The following is a 21,801-nucleotide window of genomic DNA, read 5'->3' as shown; positions in this document are numbered from 1 at the left end:
ACTCATGTCTTAAAGAATAACTTTCCTGTTGCTGTGTTTTCTCTTTTTTTTTTAACGAGTGTATAAGGAATATTCTATCCAGTGCCGGCTGGCCATCTCATATTTTGTGTATTTAAGTTGTAGGAGGTGTGGTGATCCTGAGTTGGATGCCGGCAGCAGGATCAATAGCACGCAGGTTATATCCATTTTCTACTCTAAGTTACAGTGGGGTAGGTCCCAAGGTCTCACAGTGCTTGTATACACAGTGGGGTACGGCCCAAGGAGTCACAGTACTTGTATACACAGTGGGGTACAGCACCAAAAAAAAAGTTTTTTATTTTACTTTTTACATTTTAACTTTCTTGAAGGTTTTTTTTTACTTTTTTAAACTTTTTTTTTTTCTTTTTACACACAGCCACTTGCGAGTCTGGACACAGCCACTTTAATCAGCAGAGTATAGCGCAGCATAGATCAGCGTGCAGTGTGCCCCCTTATACAGTCACTTTACCAGCACAGCCAGTGAGTATCAGCAGAGCAGTGTGCAGCATGCGAGCGCATACCTCACAACATTTCAATGTTGGAAGGAGGGACAGGTCAAAAGGGGGGGTCCTAAGTAAAAAGGGGTGTAGCCTATTGAAAACGGGGCATAGTCTCGTGGCTTCCCCCGTTTTTGTCACTTTGGGGGCGTACCCAGCACTCTCCGAGATGCTGGGCAGCCCCCAGGCAGTCCGATCACACGAGAACAGATGCCGTGCGCATGCGCACGGCATCTGTTCTCCTCCTGCACACCCGCTGCTCTGCTTTGCGTAGCAGCGGTATGTGCTCTCCCCAACTGCCCCCCCACCGCGGGACACTGTGGCCCATGGGAAGGACAGCGGGACAGTCCCAGAAAAATGGGACTGTCCCACTGAATGCAGGACAGTTGGGAGTTATGCGAGCGTACGAGTGAAATGGCGCAGAGTCCCGGTCACTGCGCCTTATGTAGAAACCAACTCTAGCGAGAATCCGATGTCAGGAGGATGATGTTCGGCCTCGAAGTGGGATCTGAGTCAGGCATGAACAACCGAGTAGCACTCTGGTGGACTCGGATCCCCACTGTTCGGAGCGGTTCCACAGAATCCGAACCGCTCATGCCTATTTGTTATTTGTGTTTTTATATGAATAAACATTGTACTGTTTTACACTATGGATGTGTTCCCCTTATGTTTTATATGACCTATAATTGGGGAGTCTTTTGACACTGGAGGACTTGTAGTGTTGAAAAAAATATGGTAAGAACTTACCTTTGTTATCTCTATTTCTACGAGGTCCATAGGATCCACAGGAGACCTGGGGGTATAGGCATGGCTTTGTCCATCGGGCACCACACAGTTAAAAGTTTTCCTCCCAGGATGCACCAGGGCCCCCCTCTCCTATACCCCGCCCCCAGGCCAAGGCACCTTCAGTTTTAGTAGCAAGCCATACACCGGAGAAGAAACAGAGAGAAGAAAGTCTGGAACACACAAGAGTCACACTCTCACAAAGCAGGAAATGGAAACAAATGATAACCAGAACAAAACCCATCTGAAGCACGGGTGCAACAGGGTGGGAGTCCTGTGGATCCTATTTACCTCGTAGAAATAGAGATAACAAAGGTAAGTTCTTACCATATCTTTTATTTTCCACTTCAGGGTCCATAGTCTCCACAGGAGACCTTGGGGATGTCCCAAAGCAGTCCCTTCAAGGGTGGGGATGCTCCTGTGCTGAAAGGAGAATCCGCCACCCGAAGGAAGCATCCTGAGAGGCAAAGGTATCAAAAGCATAATACCTTACAAAGGTATGGACAGAAGACCAAGTCGCTGCCTTGCAAAGCTGAACGGCTTAGGCACCATGGCAAGCTGCCCACAAAGGACCCACATACCTCGTAGACTGAGCAGTAACAGAGGACGGCACTGGAATGCCCTCATGAGTGTAAGCCTCAGAGATCACCATGCGAATCCACCAGGCCAACATCTGCTTGTTGGCAGCCAACCCCTCTTATGGAAGCCGTAGAGGACTTCCGAAGGAAACTTGTATGGTCCACATAAATCCAGAGAGCACGGGCCACATCCAATGAGGCCTCACCTGCTGAAAGATCTGGTGACTTAAAGGCCGGCACTATAATTTCCTCATTAATGTGGAAACTAGACACCCCGTTAGGAAGCAAGCCAGGGCGAGTCGAAGCACTGCCCTGTCCTGGTGAAAAATCAGAAAGGGAGGATGACAGGAGAGAGCCCTCAAATCTAAAACCCTTCTGGCAGAAGTAATCGCCAGAAGAAATACAGTCTTCGCTGTAAGCCATTTAAAATCCACTGAGCTTAGTGGTTCAAATGGAGGTCCTTGGAGACCCCTAAGGACCACAGCCAAATCCCATGGAGCCACAGGAGGCACAAAGGGAGGCTGAATCCGAAGGACACCCTGAAGAAAGGTGCGAACATCAGGAAGAGGAGCAATTCTATGCTGGAACCATACCGACAGCGCAGACAAGACGAAGGCCCTGATCTAAGCCAGCCTGCAGAAAAACCAGAATTTTGGATATCCGAAACACTTGGGGATCGTATCCCCGAGGGCAACAGCACTCAAAATAGGTGTGCCACGCCTTATGATAAATCCTGGCAGAAGCTGGTTCCCTAGCTCTGAGCATGGTATTCACCACGCAGCTAGAGAAACTCCTAGACCTTAAGAGGGATGTCTCAAGAGCCACACCGTCAAAGACAGACAACCCAGGTCCAGGTAAAGGCAAGGACCCTGCGACAACAGGTCCGGACGTTGAGGCAACAGCAACAGAGTGTCGATGGAGAGACTCTAAAGATCCGAGTACCAGTGACGTCTGGCCCACGCTGGAGCTACCAGGAGTATCTTGCCCCCTTCTTGCTTGAACTTCCGAAATACACGTGGAAGAAGGGAGAACGGAGGGAACAGGTATGCAAATCGGAAGGACCACTGTACTGACAGAGCATGAGATTGTGTCTGAAGGCCATGAGATCTATTTCTGGAAGTCCCCACCTGTCCACTAGGAGTTGAAACACGTCCTGGTGAAGAGACCATTCTCCCGGATGCACTTCGTGGTGGCTGAGAAAGTCCGCTTCCCAGTTGAGCACTCCCGGAATGAACACTGCCGATGTGGCTGGGAGATTTCCTTCCACCCAAGTCATCATGCGGGATACCTCTCTCAGGGCCACCTGACTTCGGGTTACTCCTTGACGGTTTATGTAAGCCACCGTGGTTGTGTTGTCTGAATGAATTTGCACCAGCTATCCGTGCAGAATGAGTCTGGCTTATTGTAGCGCTCGGAAACACTGCCGGAAGTTCCAATATGTTGATTGGTAGGGCTGATTCTGCTGACATCCACCGTTCCTGAAAGACGTGTGGACCCGCCACAGTGCCCCAGACAGGCATCCGTCGTTAGAAGGACTCAGTCTGAGATCCAAAACGGGCGTCCTATGTTTAGATAAGACCTGTGTAACCACCAAGTCAGTGACAGGCGCGCCTCTGGAGAGAGCACAATCATTTGTGACTTGAACTGATGGGGAAACCCATCCCATCTGGAGAGAATCAGCATCTGCAGTGGTCTGGAATGGAACTGGGCATACTCCATACTTGAATGTCGACACCATGGAACCCAGCAATTGTATTGCTGAGTGAAGGGACACTCGGCGACTCTGAAGGGAATTGCCAATTTTGGACTGTAACGTGGATATTTTGTCGCCAGTCAAAAAGATCCTCTGTTGCTGAGAGTCCAACAATGCCCCCAGATGAACCATCCTCTGAGAAGGCGTTAGGGAGGATTTCTTCCAGTTCACCAGCCAGCCGTGAGTCTGCAACACTGATATTGCTAGTTGCAGATGGCTGTGAAGCACTTCCGGAGACCCTGCCAACAGCAGAAGGTCGTCCAAATAGGTTAATAGGCGAACCCCCTGCAACCGCAGGTGAGCCGCCATGACCGCCATCATGTTTGTACAGACCCAAGGTGTCGTGGAAAGACCAAACAGCAGAGCCTGAAACTGGTAATGGTGGTCCCGTACCGTAAATCTGAGTTAACGCTGATGAGATCCTGGCAATAGGAATATGCAGGTAGGCATCCTGACTATCCAGGGACACCATAAAATCCCCAGGTTCCATAGCTAAAACAATGGAATGCAGAGTCTCCATTCGAAATCAAGGGACCTCCAGAAACTTGCTTAGGGATTTTAGGTTGAGTATAGGCCGTAATGAACCATTTGGTTTCGGCAACAGAAATAGGTTGGAATAGTAACTGTCCCCCTGAGAGGTAATGGGACAGGAACTATGACTCCTGCCTGTCGCATAGATTATACCAACCTCCTGAATGCCAGAGCATTTTCCGGGTCTGAAGGAAGGTCAGCTGTAAAGAACTGATGAGGAGGCCTTCTGCGGAAGGAGAGGGCATACCCCTGGGAGACCACTTCACTTACCCAAGTGTCTGTGGTGGTTTAACACCAGCACCAGGCGTAATGCAGAAGTTGGCCTCCCACCTTGGGATCCCCCAAGGGGAGGCCAGTCCTGTCAGACTGAGGGTTTATTGTCCCGATTAGCAGCCGGAAGCCTTGTGCTCCAAGCCTGTTTTTTGGGCTTGGTAGCCTTCTTGTTTCCTGAGGATCTTGGTAAGACTGTACCTTAGGCTTACCCTGTGGGCGATAGGGCCGAAAGAATGAGGTCCCAGCCCCAGATGTAGCCGGAGCTGAAGGTAGACATGCAGACTTTGCTGCCGCCAGCGTATCCACAATTTTGTCCAAATCTGGGCCAAACAGGACTTGACCATTATAAGGCAAGCATTCCAAACCCCTCTTGGATTCAGCATCCGCCCTCCACAAGGAGCGCCGGGTGGACACCGCCGCCACAGAGATCCTAGAAGTCAGAAGGCTCACATCGAGCCGCTTCATTAATATATGCAGCAGAATTACTAGCACTACCTGCTCACTGGTAGCCTCCTCTGAAAAAGATGCTTCCAGGGCGCTTTCCATGGCCCGAGCCACCCAGCAGACTGCCATAGCCGGTCTGGAGGCCCCTCCAGCCAGGACGCTTACGGTCTGTAGCATCAGTCAGGGAAGACATGGATGGCATAGGTACTGTTGCACTCCTTACTAACCGCATCACATGAGAATCCACCTGAGGAGACTCCCATTTGGTGAAAAAATTATCCACAAAAGGGTATGCATAGGCCAGACGCTTTTGAGGTTGGAACCGTTTTCCCGGAGACTTCCACGCCTCCCCTAAATAATCTACTAACTGACCAGATAGGTGAAAAACTGCAGCAGCACCCTTAACATCCTTAAAGTAAGCATATGTAGGTGTAGCCAAAGGAAGGTGATAGTCCGTAATTACCATGGCCATACGGACTGCCCGTTTGAGGCCTGGAATATATATTTTAGACTTAACCTCAACCTCTGGGTGTGGGTTGTCAGTGTCAGACAAATCCAGAAGTCCGCCAGTATCTGACAACGTCATCCTCATCATAGTGAGTAATCGGCGGTGACAATGACGGCCTCTTAGCAGGCCGAAGCGGTGACTCCTGTAACCTACCCGTTAGGTTCTGCACCATGGCGGATAGGGAGTTCACCCAGACAGGTTCCGCTTGGGAAAGCTTCTGCTGGGGGGGGGGCACTGTGCCACCACCATCTGTCCAGGAAACCCGAGAACCGGGGCTGGGACTACCGCCAGCTGCGTGAACCCCAGCTGAGGAAACACAGGGGGGCTGACAACCAGTCTACCAGAGCAGTCAATGCCTGTGCCAAACAAGCCCAGGGAGGTTCTTGTGACATGCTGGGCACAGCAGGAGCAGCAGTAATGTAGTACATAAGCCATCCTGCAGTACAGCCCCCTCCCCCACTCTGCTCTACATCTGGAGCAAGAAGATAAGAGAGGCGAACCCAGTGACACAGAATCCTCACTTGACATCTTGGCATGTGAAACACCACACAAAAACAATAACAATGAACTGTGAGGCAAATACCAACCCTGACAGTACTGGCACTGTTAGGGCAGTAGAAATACAGGCCGACAGCGCTAGCATAAAGGCACACATCAATGTAGAAAACTACCTGCAAAAATCGTGCTAACCTCAACTACCCAGACCTACAGTCTGGTAGGAAAAAGAGCTGCATACACCGACCTTACTAAAGGAGAGGTATGCAGGGGGGACCCAGGCTACGCACTCTGCCACCAGCTTGAAGCACAAAGAAAGTGGCCACTGGAGAAGACAGAGGAGGTGGGCCCAGGAGGAGGATCGCTGCATCAGCCCGCCAGACCTCAGCGGAAAGGCACTTAGAGCAGCGGAGATGGGCTTTCTCCTGCGCTCAACAGGGACAGGACCCCCCTGGCAAGTAATTAAGTCCCCAGGATGCTGGAGCGTGATCCCTGGTGATCTAGTGTGAGCGCAGGCTCAGTGCCTGGCTCCACTATACTGCCACCCCCAAGGAGCCCTCAGCCCTGGGGACATTGGACTGTGTCTCAGCGGGCGCCTACCGCAGACGCCCGCTGCTTGCCTTGCGTCGCTCCCCCTGCGTTATGGCCACAGTCCAGGGCACCCCGGGGGTTCCTGCTAGCTAGAACCCCCAAGCGCCCGCCGAGTTCCCCAGATCAGTACCGGTGGTCGGCACCGACGGGGGTCTCGGAGCAGCAGCATGGACGTCCACTGGACTGTCTGTGCTGACTGCTCTGGATGATCTTCTGGGGCTGTGCAGTGACCCGACTCCAGCCGGGCACCTACTCAAAACTGAAGGTGCCTTGGAGAGGGGGCCCTGGTGCATCCTGGGAGGAAAACTTTTAGTGTGGTGCCCAATGGACGAAGCCATGCCTATACCCCAAGGTCTCCTGTGGAGACTGTGGACCCTGAAGTAGAAAGTACATTTATTTGAAGGAATCAGGACTGGATTTATTTACATGTGAGATGTTTCTGGATTCTGCTGGAGCATACTAATTGACCATCAGTGCGAGGAAGATCGTTCCAGACAATACTTGACTATAAGAACAATTTCTATTTTGAATATTCTTTTTATATTGTGGAAACACTGACACCATTTAAAGTGGGATTTATCACTTGGTTTTAGCTGATTTTTGAAGTGTGAGTTAACAGGTGATAAATTTTTTCACCCAGAACAGACATGCGGACTCTAAAGTGCCGGTGGTTTTCACAATGGACCCCCGCAAGGAAGTTTGGGCTTCGCTGCACCTAACACGCAGGTGTCTGGGTTCCCAAAAATGGGGCTGGTAGACACTGGAGAAGAACTAGACACCAAGGAGTGTGAAAACGTAGTTGTTAGAATGGGTCAGAACCAGGTGGGCAAATACGGTACCACGTAACAGGCAATAACAGGTCACGGAATAGCCAAGGTCAAACTGAAAATCACTAAGTGCAGTACCACGGATCAGTGGAGTAACTATAAAGGGTGCAGGGGGTGAGCTTGCCCAGCAAGTATCCTCCTGCACCCTCTGTAGCACGGCCGGCCAAGTTGCTGGTGCAACTGGGAACGCTGGTCTCTGAAGCGATCAGAGACTAAAGACACCTCTGATCACTTCAGAAACCAGACGTCATGACGTCATCTGAGATGAGAGGAGCCTGCACCTGCTGCTGGATCTAGTCAGACCAGTTAGCAGCAGCTTCTAGGGAGCTGACTGCCGACGTGGACTGAAGCGTAAAGAGAGGTAAGTACTGCACAGAGGAGGGGGGCCACAGCATAAGGGGCAGTACTAGGGGCATTACTGAGGGCACAGCATAAGGGGCACTACTGGGGGCACAACATAAGAGGCACTGCATGGGGACTACTGGAGGAACTGCATAACTAGCTCTAATACAGGCGGTATTGCATAATGGGCACAACTACAGGGGGCATTGTATAATGGGCACTGCATAAGGGGCACAACTACAGGGGATATTGCATAAGGGGCACAACTACAGGGGCACTGTATAGGTAGACCTATGCGGGCCCCGAGGAAATTTTGCTATGGGCCCCCCATAGCTCTGGTTACGCCCCTGCCAAAGATGGAGCAGAATAAGGTCACATGGATTAGCCGAGGTTTGGAACAGGTAGTAACTAGCACAGGGAGTACACAAACGCTGGAGCAAAGTATTGCGCCTAATACTCTGGCACTTGTCAGTGCTCAGAGACTCCCTTTACATAGGGAGGAGTGTTTGAAATTCCCCTTTAAATTTGGAACAGAGCAATGTGTGCGTCCCTATGGCAACTGCGGATGCCTGTTCTTACCCAAAAATGGGCTGCAGCAGGAGAAGAGCCGGCAGCCAGCAAACCCCGTCTGCTGAGATCACTGCTGTGGGCGCCGACGACCACCTGCCCACAGAGGAGACCCTGCAGTGCCCGGGGACCTGCGCTGGACCCGGTAAGTGAACCACAGGTTCCGGCGCACTATAACACTATATCAACGATGGCACCCTGCTTTCAGGCAGTTGGAGATGGTACAATGCTAGTACCTAACTCTGGGCTGGATGTATTATAGCGGCACGCATCGTTCAGCTATAACTCTTCCTGCTTCGCCTCTTTACCGAGACGATGCAGGAAGCACTACTGATAAGATTAACATATTAACATCTTGTCTGCCGGAGCGGGAGAGTGAAAAGTTACTGATTCTAGGCAGTTGATGATGACAGGTATAACGGTGCCAGGCAGGTTGTTATTAATGATTATCCCACTGGTATGCCCTCAGTGGTGCTCTGAAAGCACTACCATCTGCAACTCATCTGTGTTCACCACTCTCCTTACTATGAGACTGTTACTGTTGGTGCTAGCCTGCACTGTGGCATTAGCAAGATAGCCACACTGACATATTATATACCCTGCACCTGGATCACAGACCTTGTGAGTTGTTACTAGCTAGACCTGTTTTAACTACACTTGTTTTGATCTGATTGATCCTTCTTGTATAGGTACTGTTTTTAAAGTTTCTACGAGTCTCATACTTTTGTTTTACAGTACACCTTAAAAGTAAAGTTTGGGTTGACCAAGTCACCATCCCCTAGTTAGCCCTCAACACATCTCCCATGTCTGGGATATGCTCTCCAGGAGTGGTTTGTTATATTTATGAGTTGTTTATGTTTCCCACTACCTGTTAATCCCCCCAACCTCTTTACTGCTCTTCTTTACCCTGACCCAACTCCCTTCAACTTCTTTGTGTCTGTATTTTGAGGCTCACCTGCCTCCTTTTAAAAGGCTAGTGTTAATAATGCTCTTCCTTTCAATGTGACAGCTGAGGTCATACCTATTTGAGATCTAGACATCCCTGACTGCAAGGGTACTAGTAGTGGTATTTTTCTACTCGAGTTTCCATACATGTTGTGTACATGGGAGTGAGGACGGAATTGCAAAGCTGCACACAAGCAATTTCCAGGAACGCAAGCTGCCCGCCCCAGAGGCGAATTTAGACATCATTGGGCCCCAAGCAAGACACCAATTTGGGGCCCCCCTTACTCAGCCAGAAACCTACTCTGGGTCCACCACTGATGGAGCCCCAGCCTCGCCTCACCTCTGCGGTACAAATCCATTATGGGCAGCGCAGTGCGTCTCCTCCTTACCATGGTATGGCTGTACAGGAATACATGCAGAGGATGTCACTGTCCTGACTGTTTCTTCACTCAGGCAGGCTCCTCATCTTGATTACAGAAAGCAAAGCTAAGTCAGATTTCTACCAAAATTTGTGGGGCCAAACGCACTGAGCCTGCGCAAAAAAAAACATAATGGAGGCAGCCACACTGCAGTGTGATGAGTGATCATCCCACTTCATATTATCCAGGGACGGAACTTCAACCATGGCTCCTGGGAACTTATCCAGGGACGGAACTTCAACCATGGGTGAGATGATTTTTCCAACCTGGCAACAAGATTTCTCACACTCAAAAATATATTGTTTTTCCTGTTTAGAAAAGTTTTGTTACCTTAAAGCTCCTATATCAGTACACAGACTATAGCTTAAATGACAAAACAATTACAGTTCACAGATGCCAGTTAAAAATTTTTTTTGGATGGTTACACTTCAGTAAAGATAATGATAGCTTACTGTGCCTCATTTTAGAGCCGTACGCATACCTCCCAACTTTGCTTGCTGTGCAGTGTGCATGGAAGACTCTGAAAAGGGGGTGGGGCCTTGGAAAGGGGGCGGAGCCAATCAGCACCTTTTAGACAGGAGGGAATGGGGCAGGGAGCCCTACGAGCACTATAGGGGGCGGGGACACAGGCTGGGCATAGCACACAGTCATAGTACAGCGTGTGCGACTGACGCGGCTGGCTGGCCACCAGAGCATTAGTAGACTCTGGGCACTAAACTAGAGTGTTCCCGGAGTCTACTGCGCAAAACGCTGGAAAAAAGGTTGCCACAGCCATTTTTCTGGCTTTTTTGTACATCGTTGACACCCGGCGCGGGACCTCGGAGAGGTGTTTTAAATAATATTGGTGCAGGGTGTGCGGTGTGGGCCCCCCATGCACTGCACACCCTGCACCCATTATAGATACGTCCCTGTGTGTAGTGCATGCTGGCAGCCCTCATTACAGGAAAGACGTACCAGCCCGCCCCTGCTGCTTCCCACACAGAACATAGCTGCCCGCCTATCTGTTCCCCTACAGGCTGTCGCTGGGTACTCCGCTGTGATCATAGTGTGGGGGTGGTGCTTCTACTTCCCCACCCCCTCCTAGTTACTGTTTGAACCCGCACACCCTCGGGAATGCAGGAGACAGCACCCGGCAGCTGTCTAATTACAGCCTGCAGGGAGTCTTCTGCCAGCTCAGCACTCGGAAAGTTTCGGTGGAGCTCGCGTCCACCATTATACAGCCCGGTGGGCGGGCCCCCTGGGCGGGCAGCCGCTTTGGATGCCTAGCGGTAAATCCACTACTGGCCCCCACAACACCCCGTAAATGGCATACGGGGGCCTGTGTGCGATGACGCAGCATTCGTTCTGCACATGAGCAGAACAGGTCCTGTGCACACGCAGATTCCGGATAATCTGGAATCTGCGATCAGCAATGCACTTACAAGCACTACTTAATCAGGCCCATGGTCATGGAGGCTGTTGCATTTTAAGTCCTCAGCATTTTATTATTATGTAGGATTTATGTCTCTTTTGCTGGCCCATTGCAGAGTGCTGGAGGAATTTGTGTCTTGTTTTTTTCTTGTACACCTTAACCCATCCTTTGCAAGCACCTGTGATGGGCTAATAAATTGATTGAGCAGCTTCCATTCTGTGCATCACTGTACTAGGAATATTGAAGCATCCTGGGGTGCCTCCAGGTTAGATGGCTCTCAATATAGAAACACATATATATACAGTATGTCCCAAAGTGGGGCTATTATTATGTAGTGTAGGACCACCTGAGCAGAGACGCCAAGATGTGGCTGGTAGAATATCATATATTTGCAAATGTGTGTGACTGAGTTCTCTGCAGTGTATTATATAGGATGCCTGTCTATTTGCTGGCCCATTGCAGAGTGCTGGGGAATTTGTGTCTTTTTTTTCTTTTCATATGAATGTGAAGCAGCACAGATGGTGTAATGGTTAGCATTACTGCCTCACAGCACTGAGGTCATGGGTTCATTTCCCACTACAGCCCTAACTGTGTGGCGTTTGTATATTCTCCCTGCGCTTGCGTGGGTTTCCCCCGGGTGCTCCTGTTTCCTTCCACACTCCAAAAATATATTGGTAGGCTACTTGGCTCCCAACAAAAATTAACCCTAGTGTGTGTGCATGTGGTAGGGAATATAGATTGTAAGCTCCACTGGGGCAGGGACTGATGTGAATGTACAAATACTCTCTGTAAAAAGTGCTGCGGAATATGTGTGCGCTTTATAAATAACTGGTAATAAATAAATTCCCATCTCCAGACAGGCTCTTGGGTCAAATAAACAACGCTGCATTTAACAACACATTAATTTGATCAACTTACTTACCTGTTTACAGATCACAATGACTTCCACTAAATATATAGAGAATCATAGTTGAATATCCAAATGTTATGAATCAGCACATGTTTAATGGAACTGATAAAAACAAGGTTGGATTTAGATCCACGTTACAGAATGACCTGTCCTGTACTTGAGCAGCATGCTTGGTATTCCCACTGAACTAGTCACTTGTGCATTGGGCAAGTCACAAGTACATGATTGGCTCTTACAATGAATAACATTACAATTTTATTGATGGATATTGAAAATTACTTGTGAGTGACCTTGACATAAATATATTGCTATGGACAAAAAAAAACAGGAGTGAGCAAATGCTTTAAGTTGGGTTCTGTCTGGGGCCAGAAACAATCATGCCCTCAAAGTTATGCCGCCATAAAGTATTGTGGTATTTTTTGGATTTGCCACTGCTAGTGGATAGTTGTAAATATCCACTACTATGGAGGACAATATGACTGCACCTTAAATAGGATTACACCATATAAAACACTAGCTGTAATGCCCGGCGTGTTCATGAGCAGAGGGGTCATGGGTGAAGAGAGAGTGTTAATAAGCAGAGGGGGGTGTGGTCATGGGTGAAGGAAGAGTGTTCATGATCAGAGGTGGCATGGCCATGGGTGAAGGAAGAGTGTTCATGATCAGAGGGGGCGTGGCCATGGGTGAAGGAAGAGTGTTCATGATCAGAGGGGGAGTGGCCATGGGTGAAGGGAGAGTGTTCATGAGCAAAGGGGGTGTGGTCACGGGTGAAGGGAGAGTGTGTTCATGAGCAGAGGTGCGTGGTCATGGGTGAAGGAGAGCATTCATAAGTAGAAGGGGTGTGGTCATGGGTGAAGGAAGTGTGTTCATGAGCAGAGGGGGCATGGTCAAGGATGAAGGCAGAGTGTTCAAGAGGAGGGGGGCCGTGGTCAGTGACACACTTTGCAAAGGAGAAGTACTGACAGAGGTATATTTTGCTAAAGTTTTGTATATTACTAGCTAAAATCAGTGTAGGGTGTCTGAGTGTATCACTCAGCTTAAATTCCTCCATTTGTTAGACATGTGGCAGCAAAGAAGAAGTTTCTAAGTGGAGTAGAGACTGCATACATTGTTTTTTTTATGTATTCTTTTTAATAAAGCTTTTTGGAGACATGCTCAGTGTATGTTAGATTACCACTTGGTTTTATCATATAGATGTGTGTAATAGAAATTATTCCAATCGGGTGAAACTAAATGCATTTACCTGTTCATTATATATTTCCAGCATGCTGAATGTTACCTGCAAAGACAATGACACAACGTCAATTGTTATTATATTCATATAAATATTTACACTGTGAAATTATAGATACTATACATGGCAGGGAATTACTGAATCTAGGATTCTATTTGGTGTACTGTATTTTTCAAAAGATGCAACATCGCCCAACTCTTTTCCCATTACTGAACCCAATCCAACAAAGATCTATTGATAGTGGCGATGGCCATCACCCTCCACTTTCACTACCATAATAGGGTCATCAGCTTAGTGCTCATAGGCTAGAACGACCTCAAAAGCTGTACTTGCTCTCAACACCTTATTATCCATCATTCTGGACCAATGAGCGCGCTATCAGTCATGAATGAAAGCAATAGGAGGCACTGGAATATTGAGTTGGGAGGATCTCTGTACAACAAGCTAGCTGCCAAAGGGTGGTGCCAGTATCATACTCACTTAGTCTCCTGGGAACGTCTGGTAAACTCCCAAATCTAGGTCACTCTGCCACATCCTGCCCGCTTCATAGTGAGATGGGCAGGATGGGGGCCGATGACACGATTCTTCACAATCCTGCGACTAATAATGAGAAGCACCTGACCCCACTCCCCATAGTGACCTCGTGCTTTCCCCTCTGGGAACTTTCCTGGAGGGGAAAGAAAACTGTTGGCAAATATAGTGAGTATGTTCTGTGCAACAAGATGCTGGCAGCTTTAGGAGTGTGTGTTCTCTGTGTAAAAGGGGCCAGCAGTTGGGGTGCGGAGCCTCTGTGCGGCAGGAATAACTCCTGAAGAATGCAGTAGTGATTAGGTATGATATACTGTTCCATATGTGTATGCACCCTTTCAAAGGATATTAAAATAAATAAATGAATAAATAAATAAATATTCGATCGGATTTATCTAAAATTAATTATTAATATTTGGTATTTGGCAAATACCTAAAATAGAGTTTTAAATTTATACCAAATATATTTGGTGCATTCAAAATTGGTGCTATTAAAGTATTACACAGTGAATACTTACATACTTTCTAATAAACGGATAATATCAAATGGAATCAATAACATAACATATGAATAAATTAAACACTATAAAGGAACTGGAAAGCTGTAACCAATGTTCCGTGTGTTGTGTTGAGATAGTGAAAAATGCTGCCATCAGACTTTAGATACAAAAATCTGTTTGATAAAACAATTCATTTACACAAAATTGTTTATATTACAGCAATTTTTTTGAGGCACACAGACTCTAAAATGTTTTTTTTTTTTTATTTCATAGTGTACAGGAAAGCAAATGTGAATACATCTGTTTTCATGTTTTTTTTACATCTTTATGTGATGCTTACGCAATTAGCAGCCATGAGGGTGCCTGGGCATTAAAGGTCTCTTCTACCCTCTTGCTCTTGGCCCCTATTCCTACCTGCCTCCCTTTTGCACTCTACGTGAAAGTGTGATATGGAAGTAAAGTTCTATAATTTATTACAAAGGTATCAAAATTATATATTTGGTATTGACAGAATTTGTCTGAAGATGTTAATCATTTTCTATTCATATGTATGCATTCTGCATATGTGAAGTTGAGACAGTTATTATTTATTACCAGTCATTTATATAGCGCACACATATTCCGCAGCGCTTTACAGAGAATATCTTACCATTCACATCAGTCCCTGCCCCAGTGGAGCTTACAATCTATATTCCCTACCACATGCACATACACACTATGGTCAATTTTGTGGGCAGCCAATTAACCTACCAGTATATTTTTGGAGTGTGGGAGGAAACCGGAGTACCCAGAGGAAACCCACACAAACACAGGGAGAATATACAAACTCCCCACAGTTAGGGCCGTAGTGGGAATTGAGCCCATGACCTCAGTGCTGTGAGGCAGTAATGCTAACCATTACACCGTCTGTGCTGCCCACACTGTGAATTTGCAGCAGGTCTTTCAGTTGAGATAAGAGACAGGTTGGTGCGTGGCATGCACAAATAAAGTATTCCAAATATATTACTTTCTTAACCAGACTTGATATGGGAATGTTTAGTGTCTGATGCAATTTGAATGGAGAAAACAAAGGATTCCTTAGAATTACAACAAAAGTGTCTTCAATGTATAACACACAGAGAGCCTAATTCTGAGTTGGAAGCAGTCCAAATGCGAACAGGTAGTGAAAACTGGACATGCGCCATAGACAATTGCTGACTGAGCATGCACCTTACCATGCATATGCACACGTACAGATATTTGAAGTGTGGATGAATTGATCCGTTTATTGACAGATCACACAAAAATGCTTATTTCAGTACAACCATCTTGACTTTGGAAAAGATTAAGCTCCAGCAACTTGGCAAAGAGCTATGGATAAAGTACTACAGGGAATACCTGGTACTCAGTGTTACTTACCACGATGATATTAATATTAAAGAATGAGCTCCAGCTGCTGCGGTAGCGGCTGGGAGATGCCGCGAACAAGAAAGAAGATCGGTGGCGCCGGCTGGAGGCGGAAAAGAAGAGGCGGCGCCGCTGGCCAGCAGCAGAGGAATGCGGCTGAGGATGGAGAGTGCTGCAGTGGTGGGAAAGTAAAAGAGCTAACAAAGCCCCCCCACTGCAGCCTCTCCCACCGGACAGGACTGCCCTCTATAAGGACGTCCAGTCATTAACCCCTCCCTAGACCACCAGTTTAAAGGGCACTAGGCCGGTGGGAGTAACCAGGCCTTAGCCCTGTTACACTGGTAGGCGGGCATTAGGCCCGTGCTCCTGTAAGTGACCCTGGGCAATTGGCCCAGGTCACATAAATTGGGAGGGAGGGTGCCGTTTTTCAATTTTCCCTGGGCGACAATAACCCTAGTAACAACCTGGAGGTGAGAGAGAGGATAAGATCAGTGTCACTAATAATTGTTTGAAACAAATGTTGACTATTTACATGTGATTGTGGTGAAAGCATGTAATGTGTGTAAGCCAACGGCTATTTGTTATAGAGCTATCTGTAAATGCGTTATCACGTATTGATTATGTGTTAGTGGCAAAATAAATAGTCTGTGTATACTTTGGGCAAATGCAGTTTGCAAATTAATTGAGTGTGATATTGGAAGTATGTATGGCATTGAGTTGTGGAAGATGAATTTCAATATATTAGATGGACAAGATAAAGGAGGTTTGTTGTGCTATAGGAACAATGACAGCTGAGAGTGGATTTGTGCATGTGCTTGAATGGGGATACAGTCAGGAAGCCGACGGTCAAAATGCCGTCCGCCAATTCCCAACTGTGCAATCCCGGCAGGGGACTAATGATAGGCGTCGAAATCCTGACACCTATCATTATCCCTACGCTGGGAGCCCGATGCCCGGCATACCGAACGAAGGTAAGCCGGGTGGTGGGCGCGCAGGGGGGGGTTAGGTTCAGGGGCGTAGAGAGAGCCGCCGGACCCCGGTACAGAGGGGGCATGGCCGAATTGCGGGAGGCATGACCACGCCCCTTTGAAAAAAAAAACCCATTGCGCGCTGGGGAGGAGGCCCTGTGAGCCCCTCAGCCCGGCGCAAAGCCAAGGGGGGGCGCGATCAGTGTGACTGCTCCCCCCCGCAGGCATAGGAGATTGCTGTGGCTGCTGCTTAGCAGCCACGAGCAATATCCCACTGCAGCTCAGCACACGGGAGGGAGGGTGGGGGAGCAGCGGCGCCGGGCCCCTCTGGAAGCCTGGGTAAATTGTACCCACTCCCTCCCCCTCTCGGCGCCCCTGGTTAGGTATAGGCACCCCCCGGGAGAGTTAGGGTCAGGCTAGGGGAAAGGGGGGTTAGGGTTAGGCACCCCCGGGGGGAGGTTAGTGTTAGGCAACACCCGGGAGGGTTAGGTTTAGGCTGCGGGAATGGAGGGGTTAGGTTTAGGCACTTATGGGGAGGTTTAGGGTTAGGCATTGGGGGGGAGGTTAGGGTTAGGCACCCCTAAGGGAGGTTTAGGGGGGCATAGGGTTAGTGTTACTTACCTTAATCCCCTGTCGGGATCTTCACAGCTACCGGCCTTCCGGCGTTGGGATTTGAACCACCGGGCATACGTCCGGCAGTCATTCATACCGATCCCGCTTGAATGGTTGGATTCGGTGATAGAGAGAGTGAGTGCTTTCTTTATGAAGAATGGTTTCAGAGTGATAGCTGATAGGAAGGCAGCACTGTATAAAAGGACAAATAAAAGAGAAAGACATCTAGGAGTGAGGAAAGTAAGATGTTGGATGCAACAGGATGTGAAATTATGTACAGTGTGAAAGTGGAAAGGATGGAGCAGGATAAAAGCTGAACAATATGTTTCTTTATGAAGGTACATAATGAGAGAAATGAGAAGGAGGTGGTTTGGGATGGTTATGGCTGTGAAGTGAAAAATGAATAAATCCAGTGAGGAATGTACAGTATATCATGATGAAAACAAAGGAGCCACAGTGGTGAAGCAAGAAATAAAACTCCTGGGTGGGTTGTGTCACGATTGGGAGTGTGGAAACACACTATTTACCTATGCAGTGTCTATCCTGGTTGGCACAGTGGAGATCCCAGCTTGCACGCTGCTTCCAGACAGCTGCTGGGCATAAGCATGGTACTCCGCATCCCTGTACTACAGGCAGGCTTCTGTCTCCTGTTGCCGGGTCATGGTCATGGCCATCTTGGACTCTGGGCCTGATTCAGAGCCGGACGCTCTGACCAGAGCGCTCGCTCTGAATCAGGGCCCTCCTACATGAAAATGGAGCGGCCTCTTGGACGCTCGCATAGCTGTGGGTGACCACCCACAGCTATAGCGAGCGTCCATGATGATGGTCGCGATGGTCAAGACCATCGCGACCATCGGGCTTGCAACGGAGACCCTACAGTAGGGTCTCGCTGCCGCAAGCCCTGGAGTGATTTTGGCTCTATCAGAGCCAAAATCACTCCCACTGACATCACTACTGATGTCAGTGGGGCCGGCTTCAGACGATAGGCGGGAACGCCTCCGTCTGGCAGCCACGCCCCGGCACGCCCACCAAAGGGGGCGTGCTGTCAATCAACATCGACAGCACGCCCCCTTTGGTGCGAGGCCCGGAGCGACGGCTACCCCATCGCTAGCCGGGTCTCGCGCATGCGCACGACGGAGCTCCCTCCGTCGTGCGCATGTGCAGTAGGGCACCATCGACCCGCTTGCGAGCATCCTGTGCTCGCGAGTGGGTCTGAAACAGGCCCTCTGTCACATGAGTCCAGTCATCCACTCAGAGCATGGTCTGCTGACTGCTCTGAGTGGATGACTGGACTCCACCATTGATTGTTGCAGTCTGGATTTGCCATTGGGAATTATCTCTCAGAGTTCGACTATTGGAGTTTGGTTACCATCATTGGGAATTATCTCTCAGTCAACATCGATCAACATCGGTTGCTACTGAGCATCTTTAATAAAGTCATCATTGATTTCTACCAACATCAGTTCCTACCGACAATCTATAATAAACTTATCATCAATTCCTTTTTCAAGTTCCAACATCGGTTCTTACCGATCATCGTTAATAAAGTTATCAATTCCTATCAAGCATTCACCTTGCTTCTCATCAACCATCAATATCAAGTTCTACCATCGGTCACTATCCAGTGCCAACATCGGTCCTTACCGATGTCTACTGATCCAGTATATTCTTCTATGGACTTTTACTATTAATATCAAGTCATCTACTCTTATGGACTATTATCATTGTCTAGTGGTCCCTTCTTCGGTTCCTCCTGACATCACAGTCATCACATCTACCTCCTGTTCCTCAATGAGAAAGACCTGGGTCCAGCCACCCAGGTTTGTGCATTCCTCTTCAGTTACCCATACCTGCTCCCAGTCAGATCTAACCACAGGCGTGACAGGTTGTCTGTGGGCATCTATAACATGAAGTGGTAGACTGAAAGCCATGATGTAAAGGGTGTGTTTAGATTTATGTATGGAAATGAAAGAGTAAGATGATGAATGTGTTGAATAAGAAAATAAGAAAGGGGTTTATGTTTGGGATGTTAGTTTGTATGGGGCTCCCAGGATACTTTGTAAGATCAGGAGTAAGGGGGTAGTTCAATTAGCCGCAGTAATTTAAAGCGTGCTAATTGATGACCCAGGGCTATTCAATGAGCCCTGAAGGCAGCCCGGAGGCTGCACTTAACATGGATTTTTTTCGTGTCTGATTGGACCCGAAAAGAAAACCCTGATAAATAGACTATTAACGGGTGAAGAGACCCTTGGTAAACTTTACAATACAGATCCATTGGTGGTGTATAGGCTATGTTTCATATAATTTTATCTGTGATTTTATAACTTGAACAATTCTCAATTTGGTTTTGTCTAAATAATCCTGTGTCTGCAGCAGAGCAATATAGTGTCATTTCCCTGTTGGGTATTAGTCTGTTAATCATTTGATTGCTCACCTACTGTACAGTGTGCCACATGACATGTCTGCCTGATGAGCTCATCGCTACCCTTAAAAAAACGTTCTATGGTAAGTTTTTTACCATTGTAATTTATTATTCAAACTTTCAAAGAAGACATTAGCCACAGTCACTCCTCATGTCCACCGTACTTAAATATCAACACATCTAGAAATTAAATAAAGTAGGCAATATGTTTTATATAGTAACACTAGGGGGAAATTTACTGTTCTACGGTGTACTGTGAGCTGTGCGAGCCACCACACACTGTGGGCCTGATTCAGACCCGGACACTATCCGCAGTGCGCTCACTATTGCCGATGGTTGCTAATCTCTGCATACGTATGCATCGCAGTGCACAAACTACACAGTACGTTCGCAGATCCCTCGCTCGTACAGCAATGCCAGCCCAGCAGAGTGAGTGACAGGAGAGGCCGTTTGTGGGCGGTGACAGGGGCAGTCCAGTAAAAACGGGGGAGTGGAGGTGCGAACGCAGGCGTGCCTGAGTGTTTCAACGCCGTTTTAGAGGCGTGCATAATTAACAGGCAGGGTCATAGTATACGTCACCAGCCGTTTTACTCTGTTTTCTTCGCAATGCTTGCGGGATAAAAAAGCTACCACAAGCATTGCGTTCACATCCGATAGTGGTCGATGTACCAATGTTTTCACAAACTTCCAGGAGATGATGTGGGACAGTGGGCGTCTCTGCATTCGCTAAGGGGAGTCTGCATACATAAAGCGAACGCTCGTACAGGTAAGATGGGCGTGCTTATGCCTTGGCGAGCAATCGCTCCCCGCCGCGTCACTTTCAAATATTTGCATACGCATCGAGCGAGCATACGCTCATAGCGACCGGGTCTGAATCAGGCCCTGTATGTCATGCATTCTGCAGTTTGGCGGCTGAAGACTTTACCATCCCTTACTTTTTATTTTATATTCAGCAGTGATGTAATATGCAATTTGGCAAACAACAACTTGACAAAGATGATGCTTTGCATGTCAGCAAGGTCTTCACACTGCAAATTTAGTATGAGACCTAGCAGTTTTCATTCATGTAATTTGACTTTTACATTTAGTAAATTAGATCCATATAGAAACCTGTAGTATGATCAAAATATACTATAGTAACTTTTTCCTTAATAGAGGGGTGCTCAACATGCAGCCCTCCAGCTGATGTGGAACTACACATCCCAGCCTACCCTGACACAGTTTTGCTGTTAGCGAATGCTAAAGCTGTAGCAGGGCATGCTGGGATGCGTAGTCCTACATCGGCTGGAGGGCCGCATGTTGAATACACATCTTTTCTCCGACAACTTATTTACTGACCTGGAAGCTTCTGTTATCCTCTCGGTTGCTTTCAATAGCTCGGAATAATTCTTCACAGACAACTGGAATGATCCCTCGATTAGCTCCATAGCCAATCATAGAATAGCTTTTTCCTGAACCTGTCTGTCCATAGGCAAGTAGAGTAGCATTGTACCCTTGCCATGCATTATCTAATACGCCCTGTCCAAGATCACAAAACACCATTTTCTAGAGAGGAGAAAAGAGCAAGGACATTTGTAAAACCTACAGTACAAAGCTGAAATGTTCAACAACTCAAATATGTTTGTGTGCAACTGAATGTCTCCCATTGGGATAGCGGACGTATATAAGCCTGTGCTAGTATACATAGCTTCCCAGTCAAATTTCAATTGGAATAGAGTAGTTGACAGTAGGCTGAGTACAGAACAAGCCCTGACCCTTGAATATTTGAATGATTCACTTGTAGTCTCTATGGGGGCAATTCAATTCAACGCGAATTGAATAGCGCCGGGAGCGAGCTCCTGGAGCTATTCAATTCAGTGTGCTGTGTGGTCGGAGGGTGTTAAGGCGCGGTAACCGGAATTCTCCAACCAAGGCGCCGCGCTAACCACAAAAACAGCTGTTCGCCCGGCACTTTGGTCGGATTTCTCCTCGCATCCCCAGGGGGGTGCGAGAGGAAATCCTTAGCCAGCCCAAACAGCGCATTGAATTGAATAGCTATTCAACATCGCACTGAATTGAATCCCCCCCCTATGTGAACGGAGACAACTGCCATGAGCTCCTTTGCCATTTGAGAGTTTAATTGCTACGTATTTATTTTTTTTATCATCTTTTTATTTATTTATAGTCAAAGACAATGACAAAGGGAGTAACAAGTTTGACATATCACAAAGGATGGTAAAAAGCTATAAGAACTGACATTAAGAACTTAATTAAATAACA

The 21,801-nt window shown here is 47.7% G+C and overlaps 1 protein-coding gene across 1 annotated transcript in view; it reads right to left on the bottom strand.

The window, feature by feature from the left end:
- LOC148521855 (kinesin-like protein KIF28) overlaps positions 1–20,994 on the bottom strand; it is a 116,097-nt gene extending 95,103 nt beyond the window's left edge. Inside the window, exons 1-2 of the mRNA XM_088474465.1 lie at positions 20,881–20,994; positions 13,136–13,171 (exon numbers count right to left, since the gene is read on the bottom strand). Coding sequence (XP_088330591.1) covers positions 13,136–13,171; positions 20,881–20,979 — 135 coding nt within the window. The 5' untranslated portion in view covers positions 20,980–20,994. The remainder of the gene's footprint in view (positions 1–13,135; positions 13,172–20,880) is intronic.
- Between the last annotated feature and the right edge of the window lie 807 nt (positions 20,995–21,801).

This window comes from Taudactylus pleione, unplaced genomic scaffold (genome assembly GCF_031769625.1).
Source record: "Taudactylus pleione unplaced genomic scaffold, aTauple2 ptg000154l, whole genome shotgun sequence".
Taxonomy (NCBI): domain Eukaryota; kingdom Metazoa; phylum Chordata; class Amphibia; order Anura; family Myobatrachidae; genus Taudactylus; species Taudactylus pleione.
This window is presented reverse-complemented; position numbering and strand designations above follow the sequence as displayed.